Below are 24972 nucleotides of genomic sequence, written 5' to 3'. Positions count from 1 at the left end.
TCATATAAGCTCAAGCATAATACGTGTTTTTGTAAACTGTACATGCAACTTTAATTCCAGTCCGCCATTACTAGAGTTTCAAATGACGTAAGAATATGTGGCACAGTGTATTTTTGAATGGAAATGACGTCAAACTCGAATGATGTCATTTTGGATGTCCTTACATCAAAATAAAGTTATGCCTAACGTTTTTTGTTTTCTGGACGCTGGACAGCTCTCAGTGTCAAATTACCATTGAAATGTTTTTATTTGATGACTATGAATGCATACGTCAATCATGGAGTGTCACCCAAGTGCTTAAATGTCAATAAACCTAGTGCCGAGACCTTGACTAATTTACATCTAATTTGCAAAGTTATCAAATTCTCAAAATATGTGATCTGAAAAATATCACATACTTTGATTGCACTGAAAATATAAGATATTATATGATAAATATATTTATCCTACAACCACTGTTTCTATTGACAGAAAATAAGGGATAAAGCAGTCACATATGTATAGTAGCAGATCTCAAATATATTACTTCTCCTCAAATAGTTTAATTTATAAACCACTGTGGCGATGATGATATGGATTATAACGGATTATGGACTGAATGACAGTATTTCATAAATGTCTCAATGGCAAAGTTTAATTTTACTATTTCAAAGCATTTTTTGTTAATGTATATTTATATTGGTTTTGTGTCTATTGTGACCGGTGTTGATATGGGTGAAATTTGTTTACAAATGACAAAACTTTATAATGAATGCATGGCGGAAATATTATGAGAAAACAAACAATGTCTTAAAGTAGTGTTTGACCGTTTCAGATTACAAGATCCGATTCAAATCAAATTGGTGCAGCCTAATAACTATACGCATATAGATACATCAAGAGGATGAGTACCAATATTATTCCTCTTACTTACGATTAATAACTTGTGTAGCATACAATTTATTTTAAAAACTGGACAATGTACATTAAATACTGCAAATGTTTGTGGCATCAAAAGTTAGGAAAAGCAAATTTAGAATTTTTACATTGATGCATTTTATGGTGGAATATTATATTACTTACAGTATTATTTAATATAGTTATCCAATATATTACATTTCATTGTTGACCTATTTTACACCAGAAGTATTCTGTATTTAGCTGCAATATATTCTTTAATCAGTATATGACTTCATGCATAATTAAAAAATAATATAAAACATTTTGCTTTGTGTTTTTATTGCTAGATGACATATTTCAAAATCATTAACTTTTATAGTTAACCTAATGTGAATACCAGTATAATATCACACCACAGGAATCTTAACGTTCTGTGTTTTTAAAATATCACAAATCATTGGTCTCTCACTTAAATTATAATCCACCATTCCACTGAACTGATCCAAATACTTCAACAGCCAAGGAAATGGCTATATTTTTTCCAGTGTTTAATGGGACCCTAGTTTCAGTCCTCCTTTTTTCCCACCAGAGCAGCTGTATGGGTCAAAACCATAGAACAATCCGATTAACTGCTCCAGTGAAACAAGTCATCATTGATTAAGATGCTGTCATATTCAGCAGGGAACGTTTTGTTGTCAAAATCTTGATTAGTGATATTTCTAGTTAATTGAAAATTTATTAGCAGCTATTGTTTCATAGTATAAAATTGTTTAACGAGCTCTATAACTTTTGTAGCAAATTGCAACGCAATACTGAACAAAATGTTCCCATTTCATGATTGTTGTAACTGCTAAACGAGTCATATTTTGGCTTGCTGTCATATTCAGGATATTTGTAACTGCTAAACAAGTCTTGTTTTGGCTTGCTGTCATATTCAGGATATTTGTAACTGCTAAACAAGTCTTGTTTTGGCTTGCTGTCATATTCAGGATATTTGTAACTGCTAAACAAGTCTTGTTTTGGCTTGCTGTCATATTCAAGATATTTATAACTGCTAAACCAGTCTTGTTTTGGCTTGCTGTCCTATTTAGGATATTTGTAACTGCTAAACAAGTCTTGTTTTGGCTTGCTGTCATATTCAGGATATTTGTAACTGCTAAACAAGTCTTGTTTTGGCTTGCTGTCATATTCAAGATATTTATAACTGCTAAACCAGTCTTGTTTTGGCTTGCTGTCATATTTAGGATATTTGTAACTGCTAAACCAGTCTTGTTTTGGCTTGCTCCTGTAAATGTCCTGGAATTTCCAGCTTGTGCTCTGAATGCACGATGCTCTTTTCAGATCTGTCTTTTGTGTCATTCATATCGGCATAAATATCGAGAAGTTCTCTCATCCTCACTTTGAGACCATCCACCGACGTTCCATACTTTGCCGACATCACGAAAGTCCCATCAAACTGCACAAGTTTTGATGGTCGGAGGTCTGCATCAACTGTTTCAAGACTTTCTGAAAATATGGTGAAAAAAGTGAAAAGTTATTTAACTCTGAATATCTTTACATGTATAAGTACAGGGCCCATGCTTATAACTCAAATCTTTAATAATGTTACCTGCATGCAATTTGTATGGTTTTGACATCACATTAAAGTCTTCGACTCCATTAGAAAGAAAGAAGTGTTTTATTTAACGACGCACTCAACACATTTTATTTACGGTTATATGGCGTCAGACATATGGTTAAGGACCACACAGATTTCTTTTTAGAGGAAACCCGTTGTCGCCACATAGGCTACTCTTTTACGACAGGCAGCAAGGGATCTTTTATTTGCGCTTCCCACAGGCAGGATAGCACAAACCATGGCCTTTGTTGAACCAGTTATGGATCACTGGTCGGTGCAAGTGGTTTACACCTACCCATTGAGCCGTGCGGAGCACTCACTCAGGGTTTGGAGTCGGTATCTGGATTAAAAATTCCATGCCTCGACTGAGATCCGAACCCAGTACCTACCAGCCTGTAGACCGATGGCCTGCCACGACGCCACCGAGACCGGTCTCGAGTCTAGACTAAAATTTTATAAGCATTGGTTAAAGGCACCGAACCTAGTTTCTGAGATATACGTGATTTCTGTTTTGAAAAAACCCAACCCAAAACATTTGCAGCTGCTAAAACCACAAGAAATATACCGGCTTTGCCACAATTGTAGAAAACTTGAAGATTTTAAGTCATTCCATTGGCTGTTCGAATGTTCAGACCAGTCTACTAACATAGGAGGTAAATGTCTTGTTTGACGTCAAGTGGAAAACAAAGTATAAATGTAAGCAAGAAGTTGAAATATTATGGTTAAAAAAGATGTATTAGCTGAAGATCCCTTGCTACTAATGGAATTACTAAATATCTGACATCCAGTAGCCTATGATTAATAATCAATGTGCTCTAGTAGTGTCATTAAACAAAAACAAACTTTTGTTAAAACACAAAACGAGGTCAACTTTCTCTATGCCTAAGTTAGAAATAGAAAACATCTCACTTCAAAACTCAAACAAAATCCCCAGCATAATTTGCTTTTCAGATTTTTATGTTACAAGAGACTGTAAACAAAATCCTGGGTTATTTAATAAAGCATCTCAACACACACCTGGTAAATTGTTAATCAATCGGACTACTTCCTCCAGTTTTTCTTCGCTTCCCTCAACATCACATTTGTTCAAGGCTAAAATGGCCGGTTTACTTAAGAGATCTTCTCTATAGAGTTCAAGTTCCTAAAAAATAAAATATCTAAAGTCTTCTTACCACATTACAACAATTTTAACATCTTTCACTCATTCAATTGTTAATACAGTGCCACATTTTGTATGTTTAATATAATCATTTTGCAAAGCAATGTATACATTTTTCAGTTGAAAACTTGAAAACAGATTTTGGATGGAACCAACATGATTCCATGGTAGTTGTATTTACCATTTCTTCTGTCTGGCAAAAGATGACTGCTTCCACCAAAATGTTACATTAAACAAGACAGTTTAACACACAACACCCTGCCCACCCTGCCCACCCAAAAAAACAAACAAAAACCAGACGATATGTTACAGAGAAATAAATAAAGCAAGACATCGCCACTACATGGGCTACTCTTTCCGATTAGCAAGCAAGGGATCTTTTATTTGTGCTTCCCACAAGCAGGATAGCACAAACCATGGCCTTTGTTGAACCAGTTATGGATCACTGGTCGGTGCAAGTGGATTACACCTACCCATTGAGCCTTGCATAGCACTCACTCAGGGTTTGGGAGTCGGTATCTGGATTAAAAATACCATGCCTAGACTGGGATCCGAACCCAGTGCCTACCAGCCTGTAGACCGATGGCCTAACCACGACGCCACTGAGGCCGGTACAGAGAAATAAAGGCAATGAAAAAAAGTTTAAAACTGTGCAATTATGAAATATTGTTCGAGAATTCTGGCTATGAAATCCTAGATCAATTTCTCATAATAAAACAGCCCTCATTTCATTTGCCAGTTGTAAAATGTAAATTACATACAATCTATATAACCGTATTTTGTAGACCACTAGGTTAACAAGCGGCCTCGGTGGTGTAGTGGTCAAGCCATCGGATTAAAGGCTGGTAGGTACTGGGTTCACACCCCGGTTTAACGACTTAATGGGTAAGTGTAAGACTTCTGTCATTAACAAGTTCTAACAACTAACCAGGGCTAGCTCTGGCACTCGCCAAGTTCGCCAAGTGCGAAATTTAAAAACAATTGACAAAATTTATTTTAATTTGATGAATAAATTTCTTGTTATAATTACTATTTTATTAGAAAATACCTGGGTTTTGCAATTTTTAAAGTTTAAAATAATTTGGCGAAAGTTTCTGATCACCCAGAGCTAGCCCTAGTAACCATTAACCCTTTGTCCTGGACAGACAGCTCATATAGCCAAGGATGTGCCCTGGGTAGCGTGTTTGAACTTTAATTGTATATGAATATGAAAATAAGTGTAAACAGGGATGAGCACCTACATACTTGGTTGAGCAGCAAGATGGTCTCGAAGGCTGTTCTGTGTGTATAGTTAATCCCAAGCTTGAAGCCATTGATGTCCACTACAAACAGCAACAGTTTGGTTCTCTCCACATGTTTGAGGAATTGGTGCCCCATTCCACAGTTAACATGTGCCCCTTCAATCAGGCCAGGCAAATCGGCAACAGAGATCTTTAAAATAATAATAATAAAATATTCACCATTTTATTTAATATGGAACCAGTTTCTATTCACAACACAATTTGTGCACCTGATAATATTTATAGGTAGTACTATACCAAATAACTTCCGGCTGGGTCAAAGTTGGAGGTGCACCGAACTTTTGATAGAGAAGTGAACACCACAAGTCCTGTGATTGGTTATAAATGTGAGTGTGTTGGTTGTAAAAAATAATAGTTTCATCTGGGTAAAATAAATGTGCAATTTTATTTCATCTAGTACCAATGTGTCAAATAGCCTTGTGCTTGAAACATGTATGGGGTACCTGTAAAAAAAAGTACTCAAATTTTGTGTGAAACTAGGGTAGTCATAGACGCTACCCGTTATCTCAGAAACGAGCAGCTTGACCCCCATTTTTTTCTGATTCACTTTAAGTGTAAGGGGTGGTAGTATTTATATCCGTGGTGTTTATGTCGGTTGATACGTTGCAGGTAGGAGTTTTAGCCGCATATGTTACTATTGTCGTCTATGGGATTTGATTTGGTAGTATACACCCTATAGCACATATTCAGTGCATAATAAAAAATATTATGATTTTGTCATTTTATTTAATTAAACTATACTGGTTGATTAATTAGCCATCACTCGATCATGCAAGTTCACAATGACCTTGACCTTGACAATAATCTCTGTACATGGCTCTGAATGGAGTTTGAATCAAAGTTAGCACTGAAGAAAAGTTGGTTTTGGCCTATAATTCATACTGTAAAGATTTCAATAATTTCTTTTTACATGGTATTTGACTTGCCATATACAACTGCTCTTAAATATGGTATTATATATAGGCAACCTGAACTAAGATTTTAATAGCAATTTATTTTTATATTAAAAATAGCATGTGCCAATAGTGGGTTAATGTCTTTAGTTTCCATTAAAATTGTTAATTTTTTATGTATGATATTCTGAAAACTCAAATTTGTAAAGAAGTTGATTTTTATTGTCATTCTGACATATTTATAGGGTGCTAAGTTATATTTTAGACAAATTTGTAGTTTTATGCAAAATTTAAAGTAAATTTGAAGAAAAACTTTACCAAAAACATAATTAAATTTGTTGTCACTATTGTGCCTTCTGTTCTTATTTGTACATAACAATAAGGTTGTTAAACATATACTTAGATCTCCAGATCATTTTTGTTTCTTAATAATCACTTAGTTAGCTCTCATGAAAAGCATTTTGAGTTTATACTAGATTCAGAACCAATTTTTTCAGATTTGATTATCTGCCTTGGATTAAGTTGATAATTTATTTTATTGTTAAAGCTGTATTACCTAATGTTACTAGCTAAATAAAATGCTGGATTACAGATTGTAGGAATACATCTAATGTACATATTGTATTCATCCGGATTAGAAAATAATGCAAGAAAATAGATGTTCGGGTAATTTTGTCATTTAAAAATAGTTTTTTTCAGTAATTAATCAAAAATAAATGTGTTAAAGCTGCATGATTATTCCAGATATCACAACTATTAAAACCTCCAACTACAGTAGGCTATAAATAAAATATAGTCAGGAATATTGGTGGCTGCCAATGGTTTTGATGGTTCATTATGAAAATCAGCATGGCCGATGGATTTGAAATTCCCACACTTGGTAACTTGAAGACACCCACACCCAGCATACAGGATTTCCTCCCAACACTAATGTTCAGGACATTAAGTCATTACTTCATACAGGTACAGTCATGTTTGTGTTTCCTTCCTCAGACAGTGTATTTTTTTAATACTGATATTTCTTTGATGTGCCTGTTAAGGTCTTCATAATCTAGGGGTCAATCAAGTGCATGTGTTTTAATGGCATTCTTTAAAGGGGTAGAGGTACTCTGACTATCTTTGTTGTCTCTACATATATATACCTGAGTACACACACCCAACTGAAAGTAAATATCTTCAGGAGTTTTATTTTAAAACATTTTGTTGTTTAATATGACATATTGCATTTGTACAAAACTATATGCAATATATATGCTTTTTGAGGTGTACATTATATTAGGTTGCACTGTAGAAACAACACTTTCAGTGAGGTTGTCAGTTTATGTCAGAATACACCAGATCCTGGTTGTCATAAAGACACATAGCTGGACACTTTTTGAAAAATGTATGTTATCAGTATAGGTAGTACTATACCAAATAACTTCCGGCTGGGTCAAAGTTGGAGGTGCACCGAACTTTTGATAGAGAAGTGAACACCACAAGTCCTGTGATTGGTTATAAATGTGAGTGTGTTGGTTGTAAAAAATAATAGTTTCATCTGGGTAAAATAAATGTGCAATTTTATTTCATCTAGTAACAATGTGTCAAGTAGCCTTGTGCTTGAAACATGTATGGGGTACCTGTAAAAAAAAGTACTCAAATTTTGTGCGAAACTAGGGTAGTCATAGACGCTACCCGTTATCTCAGAAACAAGCAGCTTGACCCCCATTTTTTTCTGATTCACTTTAAGTGTAAGGGGTGGTAGTATTTATATCCGTGGCGTTTATGTCGGTTGATACGTTGCAGGTAGGAGTTTTAGCCGCATATGTTACTATTGTCGTCTATGGGATTTGATTTGGTAGTATACACCCTATAATCGTAATCACAAATAAATCTTTTAAACTTTTTAATATTGAGTACATTCTCTAGGTATACTTACAAAACTAATACCTGAGTTAACATGACCAAACAGTGAATGGTATTTAAATTTCAAGGTTCATTGAATCCTTTCTAAATGAGAATCCTGTCAAAAACAGCCAAATGTCACTATCCTGAATTTCTAAATTCTAAAATCTGATCCTCTAAACACCAGATCCTGTCTAAATTGGAAAATATTAGGTCCCTAGCGTGATCTGGTTTCGACAGATTTCACGGTATCCATAAGCAGCCTGTTTTCAATGGCTGTTACAGCTGGAATGATACATGTTCATGAAATTTTAGTTTTAAGGTAGTGGTGTCATTCTGTCAAAACTGTGTAATGGATAGATAGAATCTTTTTGCTTTTTTTTTAAAATTAAATTTATTATAAATAATTAAAATAGTATATTTTTATCCACACTGTTATTACAGAATAAAAACTCACCCTTCTGAAATCCGGGTATTCCATAACACCTATCTGTGGTTGAATGGTTGTAACTGAAATACAAATTAGTTTTTATCAAATACATTTATAAAATTGTTATGAACTACAACTGTAAAGACATTTAACTGCTTTCTCATACCTTGGCCTTACATACATACCATTAAGTACTGGAGGGAATGAGAAAAACCAAACAAGGCCATTATGAATAAGTGATCTGTTTTTGTTTTGTTTAATGACACCACTGTAGCACATTAGATTAATTATCATCTATTGAATGTCATTCTGACATAATCTTAGAAAGAAAAAAACAACAACATTTTTTTCCCAATAGGAGCAAAGGATCTTGTGCATACACTTTCCCAGACAGGATAGCACATACCACAGCCAATAGGAGAATGGGTACACTGAGGAGGTTCAATATGTACATGTATGTAGTATGTATGTAATTAATATTTAATACTTACATGGATAGTCAGCTATTTTTGGCTTTGCTCTTGATACCGATCCCAGAAAAGTGGATTTACCAGCGTTTGGAAATCTACAGAAAACATTTACATAAGTTGAATGACACTTGGTGAATTTATATTGAGCAACAATTTCTTACCTTAACTTTTAAATTAATGACATTGTGATCTCTGAAACTTGCATAGCGATACTGAACAAAATGTTCCCTGTCAGCTGTAACAAGACTGAACAATGTGGTAAACAAACTTACAATTTGACTCAACAGTGTTTCCATGATCAGTTGCCGTGAAGTAAATTGGTGTTAGTTGGTTTAATTGACACATTAATCTAGTCAAAATAGTACAGCTGCATAATAATCAACATTGAAATGTATCTAATGCCATTTAAACTGTACAAAACGCAAGTATTACAAATCATATGTGAGGTATACAAAAACATTGTATTACCATAAATTGCAAACTTGGCACAATAACATTTTAACAATAGCTTACTGGAATGCACAAGTAATTTTTTGTCTGAAAATACACTTGATTTATACAGTGTCATGTACTTTTTATTTATAATTAATGACAAACAAGACTGATTACCCAACAAGTCCAATGTCTGCAATCAGCTTGAGATCCAACATTACATTACGAATCTCTCCCTTTAAACCTAAGAAGTTGTTTCCAGGGTGGCCTCCCTTGCCTCCATGTGCAATCACAGCCTTCTGATTGGGTTCATCCAGATCAGCTATCCAATAAAAACAATAATTTAAAGTCACAATATCATTAAATCATAAGCCTTTTAAATGTTTCCACCAACTGATAAAATATTACATGCCATCTCAGCATTCTGACCAGGTTAATTCAGATCAGCTTTGCAATTAAAAAAACCCATAGTTTAGCATCAAAATATTATTAAATGATAAGCCTTGTTCATGTTTCCGCCAACTAATAAAATAGCAAATGCTATCACAACCTTCACACCAAATTCATCCAGATAAGCTTTTCAATATAAAAAATAATTAATTAACACCAAAATTCATGTATTATTAAATTATACGCTTTGTAAATGTTGTCACCAAAATGATAAATTAGCTAAATTAATGTTATATAGAGGATTCATTGGGATAATTGCTTATTTTGAGAAGGGAACGGAGGTGGCAAAAACTTAAACAAGATGTCCATGGAATTACATGCTACTATTGGAAATAATGGAATGAGTCCACTTAGTGGTACACAATATATGGGAAATAATGTTCAACTATTGTGCTAACAATCCAGTTAAGCTTGTGATAAAACATATTATTACATACCTATTCAATCTTACTATAATGATAAAGGACTTTTGAAACCGTGTAATAAATTTATCCTGTATTGCACATATGTGCAATTTGAACCGAGACTTTTAAATGGGGAATTCCCCTTTTTCTTTTTAGTGCAGTTAGTACCTTTTATTTACTTATGTCATGTATGATTAACAAATGATGTCATATCGTATTTGAAACATTATACAAGGCTGCCGCAGAGTATGATTCTTAACGTTAAATGAATCCATGAAAGGAGTTTTGATCATAGATTTAACAAAATGTTGTTATGACATTAAATTAAAAACCGTTTTTGCAAAACATAAAAGAAGGTATGTAATAAATACAGAACTTCACATACGTTGTTTTCGCTTTCTATTTATTGCACTCGTTTATTTTGCACAAGAACATACCACTCGACCGCGTGGTATATATTCTTGCACAAAATAAACTTGTGCAATAAATAGGAAGCGAAAACAACATATGTGAAGTTCTGTATATTTATCAGGGCTTCTAGATTATGGTAGCCCCACTCCCATGGCTAGTGATATTCAATGATGGGCTAGTAAATAACCGTCCCCCACCCCAAACCCCCATTGTTAGTGTTTTTAAGCCCTTATCTCCTTCTTTAGGTGACATATCTGATTGTTACTATTATTTAGTAAAATTGTATTAACTTAAAGTAAAGTAGGGCTAGTGATTTTTTAATCATGGCTAGTAAATTTTTAAAATAACTCATTCCATGGCTAGTGGATTTTATAAAAATTCTAGAAGCCTGCATTATTACTGACTAACAAATCATATTTTATACACTGTATGTACTTGTGTTTACCTAGAATTTCATTGTTGTCAGATTTAACAACCACCCCAACAGGAACTGGAATCTCAAGATTCTTTCCTTGTTCTCCAAGCAGGCAAAATTTTCTGAAAAAAACAAACACCCAACATAAATGAGAAATGTGCTTTGTATCAGTCCATAATAGTAATTGATAGTTGAAAAGAATAACCTGTACACTGGGTCCTGGAGGCTTTCTAATTTAAATTACTAATCAGGAAAAATGTGTAGACTTTCACAACCCATAGCTTTGAATAAATAATAATAGGCATTTCATGATTATACCAGTCCCTGTGATGGACATATGCAATTTGGAAATGTGCATAGAATCTTAATTTTGAGCCTTGGTTTTATCTTTTTAAACTAGAACGTACACAGGCCTTTCCCCAGGAATTTTTTAAGGCGCTTACATTTTTAGCATCAGTATAACACAAATCAAGCCAAAATAAGTGGGGTAGTGGGTTGAAAACAGTTACGGTAAGTGTTTACCTTCAATCCAGCTAATCATGTTTCTTTTTTTTAAACTTTTTTTTAAGTAACTCATCAATTCCCCACCCCCAACAATTTCATAATTTGTGCCATGTTGTTGCTGTTGATTTCAGCGTCGTGTTAAATGCTTGTTGTGATTTCTGCTTGTAAAATACCTAGGCTAAGAATGCTAACTTCACAGTATATTCCATTTATAAAAAAAAAAAAAAAAAAGAAGAAACCAACAACAACAACAACAACAACAAAAAAAACCTCGTAAAAGGAGAGGACAATTAAGGCATTTGGCCTGGTATGCATATTCAACGATATATAATGCACATTATTGCTTAATAACAACACGTATAATTGTATAGTTAATTAATAAAACGGTTAAATGTGACGGCTATTATATATAACGGGCGCATCTATTTTGTACCATATCAGTGAGTACACCCTCTGGTGAGCTGGTGGTTACGTAATACTTAACGCGTAACGTCAGGGATGAGCCTTAGAACTAGAGAAACACAATCTACCTGGTTTTTGCGGGATAATAAATAGTCATACATTGCAATGTTCTGTAATAATACACATCCCAGTAAGCCAGCAATAAGTATATCCAGCACTATATATATTAGTTTTCAATACCAAATAAAATACCATTGTCAAAGTGGCTACACAACAAGTCGAAACAATTAACAATGTTTTGCCCATGCATTAACCTATGTACTGAAATGATACATGGAGTGTTTTCTTAGTTAACTGGTCTATGTTGTTAGTTGCTTCTACCTGTGATTCCTGATTGGCAGGTGTGTATTTGATTGGTAACCAGACGAGCCAATTAATTGTCGCTGTCTAGACACAAAAATACATACCAGTATTGTGGAATATTACCAGTCACCCTTAAAATTGTAATGGACATGGTTTATTACTGTAAATAGTTCTGTAAAACTATTGATTAAGTAGACTTTTCCATCAAAAACCACAGAACTGACCAATTACGTAGTCCCCCCAAAAAGAAAATTATCACTTGGGTATCGTGGGTTGTCGTTTTTGCTCCAGCGTAGCATATCAATAGGCCTAATTTTGTACATTTTTCCTTTGGATTAATTAACAGAGAAAAATACTATAACCCCATTTTGTTCTGTTAATGCAACTTGAAATATATTTAGTTAAATAGTTTATTACAATATTACGTCATTTATGCTGTTTTACAAGTCAGGTTGATCAAAGAGAAGCGCCGTGTCGAAAATTACTGCTTTTGTTTACACTGTACATACAGGAGATGGCCAGGAGCTGACGTCACTTCACACCGAGCTATCCCACCGGACCTCACAAAAACGAAACAAAATGGCTGCCCCCAGTTAGCAGGAATAATCATGGTTTTTTATTAACTCTAAAATTACGTGTTTTTCATTTGCTAAAGTGTCAGTATGTGTTGGTGGTCCGGGTATGCATCTTTCCAACACATAAGGCTCTTGTTTGAGTTGACCCTACCTTTAATAAAATTAAAATTTACAGTCTTTTTAAAATCCAGCTAACTTATTAAATGTCACCTCACAGTCTTACAAATATATATCTAACATTATCTAATAAATATGATTATTGTAAACTAATTCAGTGTACGTTTAACTGCAATTTGTATAAATACTTCATGTTCATTTCCCGCAATCGCGATCTGCATGTGTGCAAAATAGGTACCAAAATTAACAAAGACAAAGGAAATAAACGAAACTGTAGTTTGGTATTCATTGATGCAAACAACTGTTGTTTTTCTACAAATTTACATTAAGATTTACTTCTGTGTCATCATATTGTTTAATGTCCGCAATGATGTCTCTTGACAAATGGGTGTCAGCTGACTGAAGCGTGACGTATATTCGCGCCGAGAGCTCTCCTCAGTTCAGCCAACGAACGTTCTTCCTGACGTTCGCAAACTATTTGATTGGTGTCCATCGTGTCCATTTGGTTTAACGTGAAGCTCACAAACCAGTGTAGCGAACGTTTTGTTTTCGCTCGGTCTGGTGGAACTCAGCCTACATTGTCTTCCGGCCCTGAACTGGCATGTGTATTCAAATTGAAACGCATTGTCGGTTTGTTTTTATTACTTTGGTTCAAAGACTTTACAAAATTAAAATAACAAGTTACAGATATTCCAGACATTCAATCACCGCCACATTGCTGTCATACATGTCGAATGCATGCCGTTAAAATTAATAACCGTGATTATTAAAATAAGCAAACATAAGGCCTACGCTGTATTCTGGATAACACCGTTTCTCATTACCGGTTGCGAGATCGCTATTACACTAATTGAATATTTGATATTATTATGTTTGAGGTGTCTGATAGATTATGTAACCGTTTGTTCACATCAGAAGAAAGAAAATGGCTTAGCTACAATTTTAGCCACTTGAAAATTTTATAAGGCATTTTTTTTTTAATAATGTGGCTACCGACAGCGTAAGCTCTGGATATTTTCAGTGTGTGTGTTTTGGGAAGGGGGTGTTAGGATAGAAATGATTGATTGCCAACTTAACTGTACTTTTAAAAAAGTGCTTCGCCTATCCTTTATTCAGTTAAATGGTACAGTTGATTCTGTCAATGGGCATCCTCTTTTTTGATCGGCCTTGAAGCTTGATTGCTCGGCACGGGAAGCCTGTTATGCGTAAGCGCCTTCCTGACGGATTAGCGGTCCCAGCAGATGTGATAAATTACCAAACACCAATTGTAAGCAGACGACTGGTCCATTGTTAAGTAGTTAGGAAGTATTTTACCTGTCATAGTGATTAGGTGTGCCTGATATACTAGCACACAAGTTGTTTGCAAGAGGTAATCGACTTGTTTTTCTAAAGCATTTCAATTCAAGGCATAGCGGCAATTGATTTAAGGTGCTTCCACGCCGTCAAAGCGCTTACTTTCCGGACCAAGGCATGTCGGGCCGCTACGCCTAACGGCCCTGGGGAAACCCCTGGTACATACATTGTCTCTACATTTGCGTAAAGCAAAAATGTTATCAGCTCAATGGTTACTTAATTAGATGGGCAGGACTAGCTCTGGCACTCGCCAAATTTGCCAATTGCGAATTTCAAAAACAATTGTCGAATTTTATTTTAATTTGGAAAAATAATTTGATGTAATAATTGATATTTTAATACAAAATAACTGAGTTTTTGCAATTTTTTAAGTTTAAAAAATAATTTGGCGAACTTTTCTGCTGACCCAGAGCTAGCCCTGGATAGGGGTGAATGTATTAATAGATCTTTTTTTTTTTTTAATATGATGAATCTATAAAAATACCTGAATGTTATTTATTATTAATATGTTATTTGCTCAATGACCAATTTACAGAGGTGAAGGCATAAGTGTACAGAACAGTTGGGGGGGGGGGGGGGGGGGGGAGAAAACTGCAGACCCCTAGTGCTAGAACAAATCCTTAATTTGGACAAAATTAGACCTTTTCACCATGTATTTCCATTAGTCTACCCACAAATGAGTTGTAATCCATGTAAAATTAGTAGTGATTCATATGCAACCCTATATAGTTGTTTGGCTATAATGCTAATATGAATAAATGTTGTTATGCAGATACCTAGACTTTGATGCAATCTAAAGCCCTGAATTATATAAATAAATATAACTCAGTGGGTTCAGTAATTAAAGCTGCCTACTGTTCTCACAAGCCTCCTACTTTCAAAGATAATTAAGGCCCTGCAATTAAAATAAATTGCGAGGGGCATGGATATTCCTCAATAGTGTATGCACAATGTACCTGCTGTTTGCTCCTGTGCCAGCGATGTATCTTTTCTTCTCATTGCGCTTGGCTACGTCAATAAGAGTGATGTCCTTCCTGGCTATCACCGACACACTCCCCCCGTCGCCGCCAATTCCACCATACCTGGGTAGACCCTGACCTCCGGCTCCCCCTCTCACATACACACGCAGAGAATCTATAAATTTTCTCTTCCGCTGATAATCAGGAAGACATTAAGTCAATAGTAATTAATGTCAGGGTAATAAAACAATGGAAATTGGAATACATACATGTTACTTAAATATGCCAGTAGCAGTATAGAGACTATAAAAATATTGCAATAATCTTTATTAAATTAGTTTTATTTTAACAAATGTATACTTTCCGTCTCTTCTAATAAATTAAACATTTTAAAACTAGGTCTATTTGGTATTTAACAGACAGTTATTTCAAGATTTGGCCGAAAGAATGGAATCCTGTTACTGCCACAAAGACTACCGTACTCCTACCAATAAAGCTCTGTTAAATGCTGTGCTTAAAATAGCGGTCTGCAAAAAGCAGTATCTTTTTTATACCTAGCAGGTGAAATAGAAATTCACTAGCTAAAAAAAAAACAGATTATGTTTCAAGGTCATCTCATTTTCTATTTGGCTGAGCTGAGCTGTCATTCCGTTATATTTTAATTTTATGAGCAGGCTCTAAAATACATCTCAGAGGTCCTAATTTCCCCACCACCTGCCCCAAACCATTCACTCAGCCTGCGTTAACACCACCAACCCACCCTCCCAGTGGGCCATATATTACTTCCTATTTTAAGCCCTAAATACACATTATCACATGACATATTTGAACATTTAATAATACTCTTCAAAGGACAGTTTTCATATGCTATAATATCCAACAAGAGGCGTATCATGTTATTCATAAGTCAATAAGAGGGGTATCACAAATTAAGTAAGTCAAGAGTATATTTCAGCCAATTGCTGTATACTTCGGTATTCTGTGGCACCTCAGTACTGGAAGCCGATCGAGAACCGGTTTTTAGTTTTGTTAACAGGTATGCTTTACCGTTACTTACAAAGTATGTGTTAATTATAAATTTCAAAATTGCTTGTACAAGCATATAACTTTATTCTACTGGCATTCGGCTTTAGGGTGTGACTGGAACTAGCGCTACTAATGAATTATCGTCTTGTGAAGCGACTACAAATTTACCCCGCAACCGGTTGCGGTTTTGGCGTTAACGTTTATAAAGTAATCACACAGAATCATAACAAAACAAACCTGTGAAGCTTATCTTAAAACGTACCTTTGGTTTTGTGAAATTAGATTTAGTAGAAAAGGGTACGTTTATACGCCAAAGTAATTGAAGCAGTTGGCTTTTCCAAACATCAACATTCCGTAACGTGGTTCTTGCGGAAAGCGCCATTGTTTTACTCCGAGTCTGTTCTAAGCCAAGCCTCTCTTATCGGAGCACCTCTTGTGATGGAATTATTGCACCTCTGGTTTACCCTTGGGGCCACCAATGTTGCAAGTTATACCGAAATATCAGTGATGCGCTAGCCTTTAAAATTTGGCAGGATAATAGTGGTATGTGATTAAGAGAGAAAAAAGAAATGAAAATCTACTTTGTCACATATCATAATTAATTTTTCTTAGTTATAAATATATTCAATACAAAATGTTTTCACTAGTGAAACCTGATCTGGTGGTAACCTCTTTTAAGCAACCATTTGTCTATGAATTTACCTCACAGTGTTCTTCAAAATTACCTAATTTGGTACAAAGTGACCTGTATTATGCTGACCTGTGATGTGATATTTGCCCATAGATTGGATCTTAAGATATTGGGAGCCCCCCCCCCCCCCCCCCCCACTTTTCCCAGTAGGCTAAGTGTGGCCCTAGCTGTGTACCACATAGTAGGTATGCACTTTGCCACATTCTAAAGTCCAGTATAAAAAATTGTAAAATACCAAGTGCTGTTCATATCAAACACTTAACTTTGTAATATGGTGTCTTGCTCAAGCGATGTATTGTCAAAGTGATAACCAAGACTACGTATCTGGGACTGGATGTAGCCCAGTGGTAAAGCGTTTGCTTGATGCACGGTCGGTCAAGGATCAATCCCCGTCGGTGGGCCCATTGGGCTATTTCTTGCTCCAGCTAGTGCACCACGACTGGTATATCAAAGGCCATGGTATGTGTTATCCTGTCTGTGGGATGGTGCATATGAAAGATCCCTTGCTGCTAATCGAAAAAAAAGAGTAGCCCATAAAGTGAGATTTAGTAGAGTTGGTAGAGCACTTGTTTCAGGTGCTTGGGTTTATAGGATCAAACCTCAGTTGTCGCATATGGGTTTCTCCAATCTCAATGAATGTGCCATGACAGATATATTAAAGATCATGACATACCATGGCCTTTAATGTACTAGTTGGACATTGTTTGGGACACCTGCACACACCCTTTAATATACTAGTTGGACACTGTTTGGGACACCTGCACACACTCTTTAATATACTAGTTGGACACTGTCTGGGACACCTGCACACACCCTTTAATATACTAGTTGGACACTGTCTGGGACACCTGCACACACCCTTTAATATATTAGTTGGACACTGTCTGGGACACCTGCACACACCCTTTAATATACTAGTTGGACACTGTCTGGGACACCTGCACACACCCTTTAATATACTAGTTGGACACTGTCTGGGACACCTGCACACACCCATTAATATACTAGTTGGACACTGTCTGGGACACCTGCACACACCCTTTAATATACTAGTTGGACACTGTCTGGGACACCTGCACACACCCTTTAATATACTAGTTGGACACTGTCTGGGACACCTGCACACACCCTTTAATATACTAGTTGGACACTGTCTGGGACACCTGCACACACCCTTTAATATACTAGTTGGACACTGTCTGGGACACCTGCACACACCCTTTAATATACTAGTTGGACACTGTTTGGGACACCTGCACACACCCATTTCCATCACAAATAAAAAGGATATACTTACAAGTGCCTCATTTATGAATTGCATCCTCTTCTAAGAAAAATCCTGATATTTTGAACTTTAAAAATGTATCAATTTATTCAGTGTATCATTCTTCATGTTACATACAGTAAGACATGCGGTCTTGTTTAAACTTTTACAGGAATGGTCTCCCACCACAAGAACCCCACAGAAGACCTACCAGTAGTTGTACCAGTATCTGACGCTAGGGAGGTTTTAGACATGCAAGATTTGGATGCATGCAGTGACACCTGCATACCAGTGGACGCCAATAATGATCACACAAATATCAAAGTGAATAAACATTTCAGGGAGAAAATGAGAGAAGCTGAATACAGGAAGAATTTTGTTCATACCATGTCAATCTGTTTTGCATTCTTGACACTTGTGAGTATATTACAGTGAAACCTCTCTAAACTGGAAACCCTGGGATCAAAGTAAAAAGCCCGGTATCTAGGGGTATCTGGTTTACAGAGGTGCTGTACTGATATTTAAAAAGGGACTGAAAAACATCCAGTTTTGAGGGAATTCTGGCTTATTGAGGTTCTAGTTTAGAGGGGTTTCACTGTACAACCCTTCCATTCCCCCCCCCCCCCCCCCCCCCAAAAAACAATAATCTACCTATACATAAAATATAAATACATGGATACATCAACAATTAATCCATCCACCCACACACACATCCATTTATTCATCAGGGGTGGTAATTCTCCTCGGATCAGCCGTTTTCCTCTCATGGAACATTGTGTTTCCTCGCATTTTAATTGTCCTTTCCTCCAAAATGTGTCAGATGGCACAGATTTTAACCTAGGATTTCAAGAATTTCCAGGACCCCTCTAGATTTCATCTTTTTTACAGTTCACCAATTCCCACCTCTGATTCATGGTGTACGATTTGGCTCATTTGGTGGAGTGTTCACTTGAGGTGTGATGGGTTACAGTTCACCAATTCCCACCCCTGGTTCATGGTGTACAATTTGGCTCATTTGGTGAGTGTTCACTTGAGGTATGATGGGTTACACTTCACCAATTCCCACCCCTGATTCATGGTGTACGATTTGGCTCATTTGGTGGGAGTGTTCACTTGAGGTGTGATGGGTTACAGTTCACCAATTCCCACCCGATTCATGGTGTAGGATTTGGCTCATTTGGTGGAGTGTTCACTTGAGGTGTGATGGGTTACAGTTCACCAATTCCCACCCCTGATTCATGGTGTACGATTTGACTCATTTGGTGGAGTGTTCACTTGAGGTGTGATGGGTTACAGTTCACCAATTCCCACCCCTGATTCATGGTGTACGATTTGGCTGATTTGGTGGAGTGTTCTCTTGGGGTGTAATGAGTTACAGTTCACCAATTGCCACCCCTGATTCATGGTGTACGATTTGGCTGATTCATGGTGTACGATTTGGATTCATGGTCATTTGGTGGAGTGTCCTCTTGAGGTGTGATGGGTTACAGTTCACCAATTGCCACCCATGATTCATGGTGTACGATTTAGCTCATTTGGTGGAGTGTTCTCTTGGGGTGTGATGGGTTACAGTTCACCAATTCCCACCCCTGATTCATGGTGAACTATTTAGCTCATTTGGTGGTGTTCTCTTGGGGTGTGATGGGTTACAGTTCACCAATTCCCACCCCTGATTCATGGTGTACAATTTAGCTCATTTGGTGGAGTGTTCTCTTGGGGTGTGATGGGTTACAGTTCACCAATTCCCACCCTAATTCATGGTGTACGATTTAGCTCATTTGGTGGAGTGTTCTCTTGAGGTGTGATGGGTTACAGTTCACCAATTCCCACCCCTGATTCATGGTGTACGATTTAGCTCGTTTGGTAGAGTGTTCTCTTGAGGTGTGATGGGTTACAGTTCACCAATTCCCACCCAATTCATGGTGTACGATTTAGCTCATTTGGTGGAGTGTTCTTTTGGGGTGTGATGGGTTACAGTTCACCAATTCCCACCCCTGATTCATGGTGTATGATTTAGCTCATTTACTGGAGTGTTCTCTTGGGGTGTGATGGGTTACAGTTCACCAATTCCCACCCCTGATTCATGGTGTACGATTTAGCTCATTTGGTGGAGTGTTCACATGAGGTGTGATGGGTTACAGGATCTATCATCCTTTATGCACTCTGGTTTTTCCCCATCCAAACCAGTGTCTCCTGACATGTACATCAAAATATGTGGTATGTACTGTCTTGTCTATGGGGGAAATGAATATAAAATACCCCTCACTGCTTTACTGGTAGGAGTAGCCAATGTGGCAGCATCAAGTTTCTTCTCTTTTCCTTGACAGCCATATGTTAAACTTCAAATAGAATGTACCGCAATGTCATTAAATAAATATTCCATTCTTTTTGTACAATCCTTCCCTTCCCCCCAAATAAAAATCTACCTACACAGCACACACACATGCGCGCGTGCCCGCACGCACGCATGCACACACACACACACATGCGCGCCCGCACCCACCGACGCACACACACACACACACGTTTAAAAGGTCACCTCTATCAACCTTACCATACACAAGAGCTATCAGTGGAGTAAAAAGTTACCAGATAGTTTTTCTCCTCACAAAGTTGCGAGGAAAATATCCATTGTGTTTGATTTCTTTTTACAAAGCGATTTTAGTACTAAGATCACCGGAAGTACATAACTACTGTATGCACTTAGGTGATCTTGGTGCTAAGATCTGTACATAAAATGGATTAATGTCATTTTTGTTTTTGTGTATTTAAATTCAACAGACATACGTGGGATCAATCCCTGTCGGTGGGCCCATTGGGCTATTTCTCGCTCCAGCCAGTGCACCACAACTGGTATATCAAAGGCTGTGGTATGTACTACCCTGTCTTTGGGATGGTGCATATAAAAGATCCCTTGCTGCTAATCGGAAAAGAGTAGCCCAAGAAGTTGCGACAGTGGGTTTCCTCTCTCAATATCTGTGTGGTCCTTAACCATATGTCTGACGCCATATAACCATAAATAAAATGTGTTGAGTACGTCATTAAATAAAATATTTCTTTCTTTTTCTTTTTTTCAACAGACATACCCAATGTATTGCCAGTAAGATAAATCTGTACAATGTTTTTGTATCTGCAGGGTGTTGTGGGTGGCCAGCGCGGTCCATCTCTGCTGGACCTCCAGATTGTCACGGCCACGGACACACAGCAGTTGTCGCTCTTCATCACGGCCATGTCGGCCGGCTACACTTGCGGCTCCTTCCCCGTCGGCTTCCTCTACGACCGCATCTCTAAGCCTCTGATGCTCTTCATCACTAGTCTAACCACCGGACTACTCACTGGGCTGCTTCCATTCTGTTCCAATTACGTTGTGATGCTTGTCGTAATCTTTGTCGGTGCCATGCCCATGGCGGGAATAGATGTTGGTATGTGAAGCATGTAGATTTTTGTCACACACACGACTCTCCCATTTGATACAAGCATTCTGAGAGTACTGCTAAAACAATATATGTCCACTACTGGGCTCAATTGTTAGTTTTTTTAATCTCCTAACTTCAAGATCCATAATTCAGTCAAAAATTAGCCAATCCTTGTGAAAGTCGAACACCTAATTTGTATATCTATATGATAAAGCTATACCAAAAAATTCAGGTCAATATCTTGAGGTATTATGAAAAAAAAAAAAAAAAGAGAGTTCAGAAAACTATATGTGGGACTGACAGACAGACAGACAAACAAACAGAGCAGAACTCTATAGTCCTCTGGTTGGACCAGTAGGGGACTAAATATCAAAAAAGGAATCCCTTATTCTCCTGATAATAACTCCAGGCAAGAAATTTTTTTCCAAACACATACACAAAAAACCCCCTAACAAAATGGTGTACGGCAAATGCAAAAACTCTCACCACTTTGGAACCATCTTAAGGCAAATACTAGTTGAATCAAATCAATACAAGTTCACCATAAATATTTTGAGTTTTTTACCTTTATGCCAGAGCATGTTGTTATACAAGTGGCACTTGCAGTTGTTACTATTTAGTACTAAAACTAACATGTGACTTCAAGCCAACTAATTTCTACAAAGGACAACCTACTTGTAATTATTTAAGAAAGATCTGAAATGGCATTTCAGTATTTTATGGGTTTAAAAAAAAAAATAATAATAATGGTATGGTGCTAGAAGTGGTTATATAAAAGCAGGAGTAAATGGCAAAATTAGCTCACAGCATTCACCAGAAATGTACCGGCCTCGGTGGCGTCATGGCAGGCCATCGGTCTACAGGCTGGTAGGTACTGGGTTCAGATCCCAGTCAAGGCATGGGATTTTTAATCCAGATACCGACTCCAAACCCTGAGTGAGTGCACTGCAAGGCTCAATGGGTAGGTGTAAACCACTTGCACCAACCAGTGATCCATAACTGGTTCAACAAAGGCCATGGTTTGTGCTATCCTGCCTGTGGGAAGTGCAAATAAAAGATCCCTTGCTGCTAATCGGAAGAGTAGCCCATGTAGTGGTGACAGCGGGTTTCCTCTCAAAATCTGTGTGGTCCTTAACCATATGTCTAACGCCATATAACCGTAAATAAAATGTGTTGAATGCGTCGTTAAATAAAACACTTCTTTCTTTCACCAGCAATGCTGAACAATATTACTTCTGCTCCAGCATGTAATATTTATACAGTGAAACCCCTCTAAACCGGACACCCTTGGGACGAAGTAAAATGTCAGGTTCTTAGAGGTATCCAGTTTTGATACTGTACTGATTTGTAAAAAAGGACCGTGAAATATGTCAGGTTTTGGGGGGATTCCAGTTTACAGAGAGTCCAGTTTTGAGATGTTTCACTGTAGATGTGATCACTTTGTTGAATTTATGTAAATACTTTTTTTTTTAATCCTTTCACAATCACCTGTAGCTTATAAAATATGTAATAATAATAATAATAATAATAATCAATAGTAACAAACCATTTGTTATTGCGACACATTGATGACTACAGTTCATGGAAAATTCTATTTGATTATCAATTTAATCGTGTTTTTTTGTTTAATTTTTGAAAAAATAAAAACAATATAACGTACAACATGATATTCTCACCTTTAATGGACAGGTAATTTTATTAGAAACGTCCCGATGTTTTATACCCATTCATTTATAACTGTAATTACACCAATGTACCTGTAGTTATGATGTGTATACTCATAAAGAAGTCTGGAAAATAAAGAGATGAAAATTAAAAATTGTAACTTTTGACATTGTTTTTTGAAATGAATAGTTTTAAGACAAACACTTTTCCTAGGATTATGATTTTTCTTACAGTTTATATTAATGTACATTTAGGTGGCAATACATTAATTATGTCTTTATTTATCTTCAGGTGGCAATGCTGACATCATCAGGATATGGGGGAAAGAAGGTCGCTCCTATATGCAGGCAATACATTTCTGTTATGCTGTGGGATCGGTGATAGGTCCCCTTGTGACTGAACCATTTCTGACACTAAGACAGACTGAAGAGAATCCTCATCCCACACAACTCTCAACAAACATATCTTCTAGGCTAGAAATAATAGATAATTATAACTCAAACACAGAGAATAGGACAAACACTCTGACTATCCATTCAAAGCTTATAGGTTCATCTACACATTCACCATTTCAAAATTCAACTACATATTTATCATTTCATAATTCAACCCCACTTTTATCATTTCAAAATGCAACCCCACATTCATCATTTCAAAATTCAACAAAATATTCCCTATATCAAAATTCAACTGGATATTCATCATTTCAAAATTCAACCGTATATACATCATTTCAAAATACAACCAGATATTCATCATTTCAAAATTCAACTACATATTCACCATTTCAAAATTCAACCACTCACATGAAAAAAAGAACAACCATCGTATACATCGCTTACATCATCGTAGCTGCAGCATGTATTATCGTATCCATTCCATTTTTATTTCTGCACTGTCAACAGCAACCCAGGGTCGGGGAGAACCATGAACAGGGAAATGTGAAAAATAACCAAACGAGAAATGCTGGTCTCAAAACCATTACGGTAACTCTCTTTATTATCATTTTCCTCAATATATTTTACGTAGCAATAGAGGACACAATGGCAAACTTCATGCTGCTGTTTGTTGTGAGAACAATGACGTGGACAAAAGCGGAAGGCACTCTCATCACATCAACATACTGGGCTGCGTTCGCCGTCTCCCGCTTTTTGGGAATATTTTTAATTCGCTGTTTGTCTCCAACTAAGTGTCTGTTTATCGTCTACAGCCTCCTGATTGTTTCATGCACAGGGTTGCTCTTCTCTGCAGCACATTCCTTTCATGCCGGGGTGTGGGTATCGATGACGGGTGCCGGTCTATCTATGGGAGTTATCTTCCCGACAAACTACAACTTGATCTGTGAACACATCACGGTGACGGGTAAAATAGCGTCGCTGATATCGATCACAGCGTCCGTGGGGAGTATCGGCAACCCGGCAATTCTCGGACCGCTGATGCAGCATTATTCGCCCATGTGGTACGTGTATCTGATTCTTGGAGAAAGTGTTGGGTGTCTCGTCTGTTTTCTGGTCTTACTGATGTATTCGGGAACCTGTTGGAAGTCCGTGCCAGCTACAGATTCCCAGACTATTGTGATAGGTGATGTTACATGTGAATTAATAGCAAAAACATCCAGTACTGACCAAAATGCAATATCAGAGAGTCATGCATAGCCTGAAATGTACATAAAACATTCAGATTGTCAAAATGATTTCTGTCAAATTTGTCTTGTAGGTAGAAGTGTTCCAAATAGGAAGGAAGGAAATGTTTTATTTAACGACACACTCAACTCATTTTATTTACGGTTATGTGGTGTTGGACATATGGTTAAGGACCACACAGATATTGAGAGAGGAAACCCACTGTCGCCACTTCATGGGCTACTCTTTTCGATTAGCAACAAGGGATC

At 36.8% G+C, this 24972-nt stretch overlaps 2 protein-coding genes across 3 annotated transcripts; one reads left to right on the top strand and one right to left on the bottom strand.

Moving 5' to 3' along the window:
• Positions 1–1201: 1201 nt before the first annotated feature.
• Positions 1202–16427, bottom strand: LOC121381197 (GTP-binding protein 10-like). Of its 2 annotated transcripts, XM_041510390.1 has the most exons (10): positions 16308–16427; positions 15017–15213; positions 10777–10868; positions 9244–9388; positions 8656–8729; positions 8192–8244; positions 4902–5087; positions 3515–3638; positions 2093–2385; positions 1202–1939 (listed from the first exon to the last, which is right to left on the bottom strand). In XM_041510390.1, exons 1-9 carry the CDS (start codon positions 16425–16427, stop codon positions 2138–2140), a joined length of 1239 nt encoding a protein of 412 aa, XP_041366324.1. In that variant the 3' UTR covers positions 1202–1939; positions 2093–2137. The 2 variants fall into 2 exon arrangements, with proteins under 2 accessions (XP_041366324.1, XP_041366323.1); XM_041510389.1 differs by having other exon boundaries at positions 1202–2385.
• An 854-nt stretch (positions 16428–17281) lies between these two features.
• On the top strand, positions 17282–24929 carry LOC121381186. Its single transcript, XM_041510367.1, has 3 exons — positions 17282–18417; positions 21137–21422; positions 23373–24929. Exons 1-3 carry the CDS (start codon positions 18175–18177, stop codon positions 24734–24736), a joined length of 1893 nt encoding a protein of 630 aa, XP_041366301.1. The 5' UTR covers positions 17282–18174; the 3' UTR covers positions 24737–24929.
• Positions 24930–24972: the final 43 nt, after the last annotated feature.

The sequence above is a fragment of the Gigantopelta aegis genome, chromosome 9, assembly GCF_016097555.1.
Source record: "Gigantopelta aegis isolate Gae_Host chromosome 9, Gae_host_genome, whole genome shotgun sequence".
NCBI lineage: Eukaryota > Metazoa > Mollusca > Gastropoda > Neomphalida > Peltospiridae > Gigantopelta > Gigantopelta aegis.
Note: the sequence above shows the minus strand (reverse complement) of the source record. Positions and strands in the feature narration are given on the sequence as shown.